General features: G+C 44.4%; 1 protein-coding gene across 12 annotated transcripts in view; it reads left to right on the top strand.

The window, feature by feature from the left end:
- CFAP61 (cilia and flagella associated protein 61) overlaps positions 1-12,052 on the top strand; it is a 104,155-nt gene that overhangs the window by 63,675 nt on the left and 28,428 nt on the right. For all 12 annotated transcript variants that reach the window (XR_011676841.1, XR_011676830.1, XR_011684407.1 and 9 more), the window contains 4 exons: positions 170-459; positions 4,251-4,578; positions 4,849-4,940; positions 6,602-6,807. Coding sequence is in view for 7 of the 12 variants with exons in the window: in XM_071417136.1 (XP_071273237.1) it covers positions 170-459; positions 4,251-4,578; positions 4,849-4,940; positions 6,602-6,807 (916 nt within the window). In the remaining 5 variants the exon portion in view is untranslated. The remainder of the gene's footprint in view (positions 1-169; positions 460-4,250; positions 4,579-4,848; positions 4,941-6,601; positions 6,808-12,052) is intronic.

Raw genomic sequence — 12,052 nt, 5'->3', positions numbered from 1 at the left:
TTCACTAAATTATCTTAGCTGCTGTTGCTAGGTAACATTGTTTGCTTCATAGCATCAGAGAAACAAGAGGGTCAAAGAGTGCAATTCCACATTATTATCACTGAGTTATACTAATAAGGTTTTCATTGTATGTCTTAGAAATTTTTCACTCTTTTTTTTCCCCTCTTAGGGAACATCATTGTCTATGGGAACACAATTGACACGTACACCACGGTAGAAGCCCTCTTATCCTTTGGGATTGATGGTTCCCGCATCCATCTGGTGCGGGCTCCGCTGGGCTCTGCCAGCCCCTGCCTGCCCGAGGCCGCCCTGGAACGGGCAGTGGGCGAGGCCCTGGCAGGGGCAGGTGTGGCTGTGCACCCTGACAGCGTCCTGGCACAGTGGGGACACGGTGACAATGGCCTCATCACCTGGGCTGCCTTCACCACTGCCTCCAGCCTCCTCCACCTGCAGTGCTCTGTAAGTACGCGCTGCCTCTGCCTTCCCTTCAGGCTGGGCTTTTAACACAAAAGCTGTTGAGTTGTAATTTCAGGGCTTACCCCAGAACCTTGGGTCCCTCCCCTGAAGATTCCCTCCCAGATGTGTCAATCACCTCTCCTTTCCCCTCCCTGACCCCTACCAAGCACTGTCTGTCAGTCCTAGAATTCCAGAAGGGCCTCGAGTGATTGGCAGATTCAAAGGATGCCCTCTACCCCTGGGGGGGGGGCATTGGGCCATCCAGGTGTCCTTTGTCCCTTGAGACCTCCCCTCCTGTACCTGGTTGGTGGGATTCCTACCCCTTCCCTTCCCCTCTCCCCGGGGTTAAAAAGAACAGCAACCATGTGGTTAGGGAGTTTCTTTTGGAGCTGTTGTTGCATTCAGTGGCCTGTGGGCCAGAATAAAGCTCTGGGTTGAAACCCTCCATCAGAGCCAACTCCTTTCCTTCACCATCCCCTTAAAGCTTCTCCGCCAGAGGTAAACCTGAGGAACAGACCCTCTTAAAGGAGGAGGCTCCATCCCACCACCACCAGAGCTCCTGCATGCCTGGACTTGTCTCCAAGTGCCCAGCTGCAGCATCCAGCCAGCCAAAAGTGTCTCTGGGGTAAAACACCACAGCTGCCACTATTTGGTTCAGCAGCATGGGCCAGACAAGCTCAGGCACATCCTGTCCAGCTATATTGGACATTTATTTAGCCATAACATTTACCTGCTCCCTCAAAGATTTATCTATTTCCCCATTGTCTCTAGGAGATTGAATGTTCGCTTGTTGGTCTCAATGATTATTTTTTTTTGAATCCAAATAAACCTATTATCAATGTTCTGACTGATTTGGATTAAAATTTATTTAAGTCACCTGACACACAAGTAATTGTGACTGCTGAGTGACAAATAGTCTTAATTCATTTTCAAAGTAATTCTAGAAATCCTTTTCTTATTTAAATGTGCAATTACTCCGGTCTATAGTTATGTGCATTTAATTGTTATAGTAGAAGCCAAAAACACTGGGGTAGTATGTAACTTAATGAAAATATATTTTAAGCAAGTTCCTTTCCCTCTACATCAGTTTTTTTTCACTTCCAGTACCAATATTTTATGGAAGCTGTTGGTGTGGCTCTGCTCTGAGCCTGGGGGCAGGTTCTAGCCTTTCCTAAGGGCCAGCATAGCTCTGTTTTCCTTTATTGAGCTAATCCTCAGGAGTGAGGCACTGAAAAACCTGTATCCATAGGGAGCCACCAAGACCTCTGCTCTGCCCTCTGTGCAGCTGTCGGGGTTAACTGTGGAGAGGGTGAGCCCTGTGCCTCTCACAGAGAGCTCCCCAGGTGTTGGGGGCCCTGCTGCCCCCCCTGCTCTGCAGCCCTTCTCTTTTTCACATAGGGATGTTTAAGCCCTTTGTGTTGGGGTGAAGACCTCACACAGCACTTCTATCCATAGCTGGCTCCTGACTTTGGTCTCCATATCAGTAGTGATGTTCCTCCCACCTCTTCTTTTTCCTTGAAATCTCTCTATTTTTATCCTTCCACAAAGATCTCAATGTGGTTCTTATTTTTGCAGCTTGGTGTCCACAGACCAGCTCCTCTTCAGTGTCCCCACATTTTCCCCACCACCTTGTCTGCATGGCCTGCACTGTTCCTTCAGATGCCCCTTGCCTTGGGGTTTCTTTCTCCTGCCCATTTGTACCCCATGCTCCTCCTTCCTCCATCCACGGTCCTTCCCTGTGGAGGTCTCTCTTTCACAGCCTCTAAGATGAAAGACCTGCAATTACTTGTGATGTCAAGGGCTTTGTATTCTCCAAAACCAGTTCAGCTGCCATGCAAGGCTCCTGTGTCTGCCTCCAGCCATGTGGGAGGCTGGACTCAGAGGAGGAGCAGGCTCTGGAGAGCAGCTCCACCAGGAAAGCAGCTGCATTCACGAGAGACCAGGCTCTGCAGGAATCATCTGTGCAGCAGCTCTGGGCCTTTTGGGATTTCAGCAGTATCAACTGTTGATTGGCAGTTCTTGGGGACTTAAATTGTTGAGTCCTGCAGAATAAAAACAACAGGAGAAAATCTCTTCTTTCCCTACAGCAGCAGCCTCCCTCTTCCCTACCTCCTGCCCAGGCTGACAGATGGCTCCCACCTGGAGGTTGCAGCCTTCCCCTCTAGTGACCCTGTCCTGCCTGTCAGCCAGCAGGATGTGGGGCTGTGTGGTCCTCTTGCCCTCATGGGCATAGCTTCCTTGATTTTTGGCTCCCTGAGATGGTCAGAATTCCCTTAGATGTGCATAGTTCATCACTCAGTTTATCTATGAGCAAGCCCAGGGGCTCTGGCTCCTTCACTGCTTATCTCTGCTTATGCCAGTGCTGCTAAAATTTCCAGCTCCCTGTGCCTTTTCTTTCAGGCAGTCAAGTATCTGACACTTGCCCTTAGTCCCCAAGAAAGCATTTTGGGGGGTACAACTGGGTAACAACTTTACCCCAGTCACAGATTTATCCTGAGCTGGTGCTAAGGGAAGGAAAGATTACAGATGCCTGGCACAATTAAGTCTTGGGCTGTTCAGAATGAAGGCAGCAAGGGAAAATGTGCTCATCTGAGACCCTTTCCACCCTTTCCTCAGCCAGTAAAGGAATATTTCTTGCTGGAGGGACAGCAACTTGTTGTCTGATGGTTTTAAAAGCTGAGGGCACTGAAACTCACTCCTGTGAGCTTCACTGACACGGGAAAAGCTCTGAGTGAGGGCTCTGGGACTTCACAAACCCTTGGAGCAGTGGGACAGTGTCTTCATCTGGGCCCTTTGCAGACTGTGGTTGTGTTCAAAACATCTCTCAGCCTTGTCATTCATTCTTATTCCTTTCACCCCTCTTGAAAGGCCAGTGGGCACTCTTGACTTACATTTGTTCGGGGATCATGTTCTGCCAGCTCTCAGTTTATCCTTTGCCAGAGAGAGCTTTGAGGATGCTGCTCATGGTTGTTGCTTCTCCCCCATCTGCTGTCTGCTCCCAGCACCACCTGCTTTGCAGTGCTGGTCACACTGCCCCAGCTTCTGTGGGGGGAGAGGAGCTCTACTTCCTTGTGCCCCAGGACAGGGACTGTGCCCACACCATGAGAAAACAAAAGGAGAGAATTATCATTTGATTTTTTTCTTAGAGACTTAGAGCAGGAATTTATGGATTTAGGATCCTTAGCCTCTGCAGCTTCCAGTGACTGAAATTCTGCTGCTATAGCTGGAATGATGATGACATTTCCCTCTGAACAAGTTTAATTTCTGATCTTTCCATTTCATTGACTGTCCCTGTGCTGGTTAGCCAAAGTAACTCAGTTTGTTAGTAAACAGGCTCAACAGTTGGGAAAACACTTGTAATGCACAATTATCCTGCTAAGTTCCAAATACATTGGTGCTTTTCTCTTCCTGGGGGTTTCGGGTTGACTTGAGCATTTGAAAGAAAACAAACAAGGTTCATATCTATGTTCCATGCTTGGACTAACACAGAAAATATGCAGAGCCACTTAGGCTGTTTGATGTGGCAAATGTTGGAGTTTTTAAACTTATCTAATAACCAGAAGCAGATGAGTCTAGTTTAGTAATTCTCCTTTCTACTGTCTTAGTCTTAACCTTGGTAACTGTAAATGCTGGATCAGAAGGATCTCTCTGCTGTGACAGTGGGGCTAAAATCACACTGTATTTCACATTCTTGTTTTGTAAAATAACATTCAGAATAAGGGCTGGGTTTTAATTTATGAAATCAGCCAGTAAGTAATATACAATTATCTTCACTTATTTACATCTCTTTTTAGGCATTTTTTAGCTTTGCCTACAGGACACTGGATTATGACATCTTTAAGGCTGTCACTGATGCTTGCCTTGTTTTTGATGGAAGAGTTGTGATTGATACCAAATTCCACACCAATGACGCCAGCATCAGGGCTGCAGGTCCTCTGACAAAGTTCTCCAGGAGATACTATAGAGATGAATTAACACACAGCCACTTCAACTCCAAGGAGATTGGCTTTGAGCTTGCTGTTTCCATGCTGAGTCTATTTGATTCAACCCCTCAGCCCAGTTCTGAGCCACCAGAAGGCTCAGACAGACTCATCCCTGTATACAGCAGGTGTAAAGTTCAAGGTATGTCCAGCTGGATTTCTGTCACACTTCCATCCCCTCTCAAGTATTTTTGCTCTTCTATAGTGCAGGCAGGTCTATCTCACCTCAGGTGCCATCTCATTTAGAAATGATGGTTTTTCAAAACATTTTAAAACCATCTAAACCAGTGCAGTACAGCACTCAAGGCTCCTTATGTACTGGAAAAAGATAATGGCAGAAGGAGGACAAACAAATACATTATTTTCTTCATTGTTAATGACATAATAAATCTCCTATTTTCATTTATGGCAGGTGGTATTCTTCCTGGGGGTTATAACTACTTGCACGTTTCCAAGCCTGGAATCTCCGTGCCCTTGGATGTAGAACTTGACCCATGTGATCGTGTAAGTTAAATAATGGAACTTTTCTTGTTTTGTGCTCCTTGTTTGTTTGGAAAAATGTTCCTGTTTAGGGTAGCTGGTTCTGGAGGCACAGTACACACCAGGTACAGCTGGAGAGAAAACCAGGAGCAGTCACAGAGCTAACTCAACCTCTTGGGTGTTCCTTTCCACACTTCCTGATATTTGACTTTCTCCAAAGATGCCTGGTTTCCATGCAGAGGACACAGCAGCATTTCATGCCTTCTTTGCTCCCTGCAGTATGGTGCTGCAAGTGCATACAGATGATAGCAGTCTGGCAGAGAAGTTCAGCTGATTTCTTGAAGAGCAGGAAGTATTGTGGAAGAGATGCTCTGTGCTGCTAGAAAATAGCAAGTCCTGCAGCTGTGAGAGTTGTCTTGGAACAGGGCACGGGGAAGCACTCCCCATCCTGGGCTACATTCTCTTACTGGAGAACTTGAGGCAAGAAAAGGACTAGATTAATGTCTTTTAAAGCCAGAGAGGACTTTCCACCTAGGCAAGATCCTCTTTCACATAGATTCTACCTTTTTCCTTGGGAATTTCTGTATCAAGCCCATTTTTGCAGTTGATTTAAAGAGCAGCTTTTAAAAAGCTACTTCAGTGTTTATCCTAAAACGTGAACAGCAGTGAAACAAATGGGCTTTTTAAAAAGAAAATGGTTTAGGGAGAGGAATCAAAGCATGGCTCACCTCGCTTTTCAGATCCAGGATGAGCCATCCAGAGCAGCATGTAGTGGAGAGCAGAAAGGACTATCAGAGAGAGGAATTGGTTTTGTTACTCCAAATTGCTAGAATATGATTAGACTTATTTTGCTGCCACTCTGATTACCTGCTGATTACCTGGAAAGGGATGATATTTTTTAAAGCCACTCCAGAAACTTTGTGTAAAAATCCTAAAAGAATTTTCTAAGAAAGAAGTAAGAGAAGCTAATGAAAGGTACTAGCTTAGGTGTGGAAATACTAAAGGTTTCTGTAGCCTAGCAACAGGTTGTAGAAATGTATAAAACTGTGACAGGATTACAGCTGGAAAAAATAATTTCAAGCTATCTGATCATCCCACTGCAATGTGAGATTTGAAGGAAATTTTTATATTTTTGTCTAAGTGATTGATTTAAGTGGCTGAAGCTAAATGCAGCCACTTTTTGTGGCTTTTTGTGGCTGTTTGAGTGTGAATGTCCAATATTGATGTTCTTTTATTGACAGTAAACGTGATATGTCATGTGTGTGCTCTGTGTCATAAAGGAGCTGAACAGAGTTCAGCTGAATTACCCAAACAGAGCTATCCAGTGTTGTTTGGGATGCCCCAGGTCATCCCTCCTGACTCCAGCTGCTGCTCCAGGAGGTCACAGGTCCCTGTGGATCCAATGTCACGCTGCCAGCGCAGCCAGAGGGCCTGGGTTCCCCCAGTGTCTGCAGTGACAGTGGGATGGGCAGTAACCAAACCAAACCACATGGAAAATCTGTGTCCAAGCTACAGCAACATGCCCAATGAACTGCTGTGCCAGGAGTGGTCTCTCAGTTTTAACAGGAGAGTTGTGGATATTAAACAGTGAGAGCTACAGGCTGGGAAGCCCTCGCTGACCCTGTACGTGTGCCAGGTCAGGTGTTCTTCTGTCTCCACAGCTTTCCTGGTGTTTTCTGTTCCAGGGGACGGAGATTGTAACTGGGGAGGCCAGTCATGGGAATTACTTCAGGATACACTTCAGCAGATACAATATGGTGGACAGCATCACCTGCTTTTCCAAGGAACCCTTCCCTGTGTCCAACTACATCTGCTTGTACGGGCAGCACGAGCGCCTCCTCAATGACCTGTACTACCGCTGGAGGGCCGGGCAGCTCACTGACCTCTACAGGTGAGAGGAGCTCACTGTTGGGCACAAAATCTACCTTCTGGCAGAATTTAAGGTTTGTCTTATTGTGCTTTGTCTTTTGGCTGTTTTCCCTTGGAACAGAAGGTAGAAAAATAGATTTAAAAATATTTTCCATTATTTAGCAGAATTGTCAGTAAAAGTGTAAGTCCCGAAGACCTTCCTGGAAAGAGCTGTGTGTCTGAGATTTACTTAGAGGAGGAGCAATGGTTTACTTGGTTATTGTTCATCTGAATGAGCATTTTGGTGTCTCTATCACTTTTGTTTAGAATATTCAGTAGGTTAATCATTAAGCTGAACTTGAACAATCCTTTATTACTGAAGACTCACGTTCAAAAGTCGCTTTTAAAAGTATTTTTGTTGCTTTGAATCAAATTTTTAAGTTAGAGGTTTGTAGGGAGATTTTAAATAACTTGTGGTGATAGTCACACTCAGCAACTTGCCTATTTTTATCTGGTGAGAGAGACTGGAAGGCCTGGTTAGTTCTAGTCATGTGCCATCTCCTCTGAGAGAATGTTTCATTGCTTTTGATTTTCATTTGAAGAAATCCCTCACGAATGATGCTTTGGAACAGAAACTCACAGATGGAGTAGTGAAGTACTGCCTTACATCAGCTGGGTAGAGACAGAAAGCCAGGCTCAGGAACAAATGATCAGTTTTTATAGTGATACAAAGTGGTGCCTGAAACATTTCCAGGTTTGATTTTGTTCTATTTACAAGTGATTAGAAGAAAGGCACGAATGGTATCAAAATTTTCAGATTAAATGTTGTTATTTAGATAACAGTTTGTAAAAGTTTGCTGTGAAGAGTGTACCGTGGTCCAGAAGATGCTTGTGACTATTGCTGCCTTAGGGCTTGATTATGATTTGTAGCAAATGTTGGGGTTGTTTTACAAGAGAGGAATGGGGCACAGCAGATTTGAAATTCACCTGAAATTCACTGTCAGTGAGTGTTAAAGAGGAGCTGAAGGAGGGTGGCACAAGTGCATGAGAGATGGGCTGAGCAGTTGATTTCCTCTCCCTGTCATGGCTCATGCTGATGGTACATTTGGAGCACTAGAAGAACTCCTTAGGCTGTGCAAGGTACCTTCAGTCCTTTTGGGGCATCACAGTGTGCACACACACATTGTGAGCTCACCTTTTCTGTGAACCATGCTGAGGTGTGGTCAGGGGCATTTGTCAGATGCACCAGCAGGTTTCACACCAGTAGTAACATCTGGAAGAATAAATCATCCTGCTTTGGGATTTCAGCCTGCAGCACAGGTAGCAGTATTTTCCTGACCTTGACCAAAGGATCACTGGCGTGCTGCACAGAGGGATACCACGTATCAAGGCCTCATCACATCCCTTCAGCTTTCCTTAATTAGTGATGATGAACTAATTTTGGACTTGTCTTTTACAGCCATTAGACTGTGATGTTGTTTGGGACCTTTTGCCTCATTATTTTATCTCGCCTCTCATTAGCCTGTGGCAGAATTCCTGAATTACAGTTGCCAGGTTTTTCTTATCTGTTTTTTTTTTTTTTTTTATTGCCTCCAGTTGTTTTCGGTCTTCTTTCTACCTTATCTTTAGATAGATTTGTTCTTTCTCTTCTTGCTCTTTGGTCATATGAATGAAATCCCATATGTTGCTCTGCAGAAGTGAACATATGCTGCTCTTTAATCCTTGCTTGTGTGGATCTTGTGGCACTTTAACACACACACATACAGAGACACTCCCACTCATCCCAGCTTGGTGTTCCTGTTACACATGTCCACCCTGTGAGGAGGGAGCATTCTCCAGCAGGTGTAACAGGTAAACTCCCTGGCATCCCCACAGAGCAGTCCTGGCACACAGCAAGCTGGCAAAGAAATTTGATGCTTTCAGAAGGAGATGGAGCAACAGAGGAAGGCTGGCAGTATAATGTACTCTCATAATATATCACATCTACAACCTATCTACCTCCCCACAGTACAGTGTCACATAAAATGTGCATACATGTGCACGCAGTGTGCAATAGACACTGTTAAAACCAAGCCATGAGAAGACTGTTAGAAAACCATTACACTGAAAAATGGTTTAGCATCTCTCGTGAGTTGTCATGAGACTTTTATGTAGAGAAAAAGTGATGCCTGGTTGGCTTTGGGTACAGAATAGGAAAATGCATTCACTGATTTCTATGTGTGTGATAAAACAACTGGTTTTGGCCTTGTTCATGTGGTCTGTAAGGATCCCACATGAACACAAACCTGATGTTAGGACTGAGTTCCTGGCTTTGGATTTCAAAACCTTCCTTTTAAACTAGTACCTGTTACACTTGCATCCACGTCTACTGGCAAGATGTGAAATCCCCTTAGTGAAACGAAAATATAGACTGTGAAAATGTGGTGTGCTAGTTCAGCTTGTAAACTTGATGGTTGAAAACATCTGTTCCCCTCCTCTCTTCTTTATGCCTCTCTTTTGGGAAGAGCCTTCCTACAAGGCAAGAAAATGCAGTGTTTTAATCTTTTGGTCTGCATTTAGATTTCCCAGCATGGCATCTCGTTCCAGGAATGGACACAGTGGAACAGCTGTCACCTGGGAGCTAATTTATTTCTGTGTAGCATGCAAATTATCTTTTAAATAATTAGAGACTGCACCTAGCAGTGAATTTCCTCACTGATTTGCGTTCGGTGTAAGAGCTGAAAGTTAACCCCATGGTACTGGATTTCCTGGCCAGGATGTGCCAATGCCATTCTCAAATTAGCTTTAACAACAGGCCCCGGAGATCCAGCAAACTTGACAAAGTCATCCCTTCTGCTTGTGTGCCTAGAACCATAGCTAATGGGAATAATGAGGGAAACAACATTTCCTTTTGTCTGGAGAAAAGTTCCATTGATTTGGGTAGGAGTTCATCAGGATTTAAAAGCTGCAGGACTTGACCCACAACCAAAGGAAGGATTGTTCACTGCCTGGACTCTTGGAGGAGGTGAGGCACACATTGTCCTCCCTTCTAGTTGCCTTGTGCCATGCAGTGGGTGCTCTCCTTGCACTTTTGCCTGCAGCCAGTGCATTTCTCAGCAGAGGGGCCTGACAGTGCAGTTCTTCTATGCCAGGGCAGGAAAAAATGTAGGAGCCAAAGACACGTCACCTGTGAGCTGAATGGCATTACTCAGTAGATTTGGAATCCACTTCAGGAAGGAGTTTTCTGCAATTTTTATTCATTTCCCATCAGGCTGCATCTCAAAAAGTCAACTAGAATTTGAGTCCCCAAGAACAAGGCTCTTTTTTTGCAGGGAGTCTTCTCCTGAAGAAAAAAGAAAGCAAATTCTGGTGGTGTGCCCTGAAGGGATACCATGCTGTACACCATGCTCCTGGCCTCCCTCACTTGCTGAAAGGCCTTCAGATTATTTCCATTATTGCCCTAGCAGCAGATAAAAGAGAGGGGTGGAGAGAGAGGTCTGAAGCTTTTCTTATTTTCTTTTTAAGTTTATAGATTTACTGGTCATCAGTCCTCCACACTACTTCACAGAGGAGGAATGCAACCAGCATTCCTTTTGTGTCCTTCTGAGCTGAAGGCAGCTGCAAGGCAGTTGCCAAGTTATGGAACATGTCCACAGAGCAGTGGAATCTCTCTCTGCTGCATCTTAAGTACAAAACAGATAATTAGAGGATCTCCTGATACTTAGCAACCAAATGGATGCTCACTGGCATCATGCCTTTAATATGAGATAGAAGTGCTTCATGTAAGGTTCATTTGGCATTAATGAAAGTCAAATCTAACATAAATGCATAAAAATCTCACCCACTAGTTTCTAAAATACTTAAGGAGCTTGTTTTGCAAATGAGGTGTGAGTGGCTTTTACTTGGGATTTTGTAATTGTGTATTAATGAACTCGTTGGCAGCCATGACCTGCAGAAAATGCTGGTTGTGTCTCATTCAGTGAGATTGTTAAACAGAAACACCACACTGGACTGTTTATTGACTCAACACTACTAAAGCTCACAATATAACAAATGCATTAAGGAAAAGAAGAACATTTAATGTTTTCAGCATTATTGTTGAAAGGTAGAGAGAATTTGATTACTTACAGGCTGGATAATCAGTGATTATTTAAACATGAAATGCATGCTACATGGAAAAGCTGGTTTTAACCCAAGCTTTCTGAAATGAAGAGTGGTTGTTTGTTAAGAGGAACACCAGAATGCCCTGCTGCTGTCTGGAATCTGCTGGATCCCACACCATTAGCACACTGGGATTACATTTGAGGGACTCCACTGTAGGCTTTTGTTCATCAGGCAGACTCTGAGATGTTTTTTTCTGCAGGATTAAAAAAGACCAGAAAGGACCTCTGGAACAGGTAGTGAGTGTGACTGAGAGGGACTAGTGCTGCTCTGTACCTTCTGCAGCCTAATTAGAGGGAAATGTGTATGCTTTTCCTGAAGAGAGAGAGAGACAGGGTAAGGAAAGAGGAACACGTTGAAGGGATATCAAAGCACCAAGGGCTTTTTTGCTCCTGGAATTAACTGCTAACCCCATAGTGCACTGCTACAGCTGCACTTACTGAGCAAATCGATACAAATGGCTGGAGATTTCCAGATATTAAGTAGCTTTAAAGGAGCAGCTAACTTGCCAATGAAGAGCCATGTTACTAAGAAACCCCACATTCAAATTAGTAAGTTAAAGCTTGTCAGCTGAACCCTGCCACATTAATTTGCAGCCAAACCTTGCTGATTCATACAAGTAATTATGCAAACCATTATGAATGATTGAATCCATAAACAATTGCAGAAAAGCAATCATACTCCTGCACACAGCCTGTTTGATGGTTTTGTGCCTCAGGTTTAATTTCCTTTAAATCATTTTCCATAATACATTATGTGTGAAATAACACTACGTGAAAAAAATGCAGTAAGCCTGATTTCAGGGTGAGCCACAAAGTGCTCATAGAGAGAGCACAGACAGCAGCTTTAAAAAACACTGAGGTTAGAAAGTTCAGAGAGCAGTTCAGTGAGAGCTGGTACACCACAACTGCTGTGATCTACTAAGGTGTCTAAACTTTACCAAATGCCAGTGCTGAAATAACAGAGAGTCTCTCCTGAGGCCACTTAGGAGAACAGGAAAGGGCTGCATTATCTCAATACCAGGATCTGCTTTCTGAAGGTGCCTCTGGGTACAGTGCTGTAACATTTCCAGGATATTAAAACTGCAGCAGAGCTGATTTATCAGTCATGATGGATCACCAGCATACTCGGAGGGAGGATGCTGGTGA

The sequence above is a fragment of the Agelaius tricolor genome, unplaced genomic scaffold, assembly GCF_023055355.1.
Source record: "Agelaius tricolor isolate 1412-34295 unplaced genomic scaffold, bAgeTri1.0.p SCAF_1, whole genome shotgun sequence".
In the NCBI taxonomy this organism is placed as follows: Eukaryota; Metazoa; Chordata; class Aves; order Passeriformes; family Icteridae; genus Agelaius; species Agelaius tricolor.
This window is presented reverse-complemented; position numbering and strand designations above follow the sequence as displayed.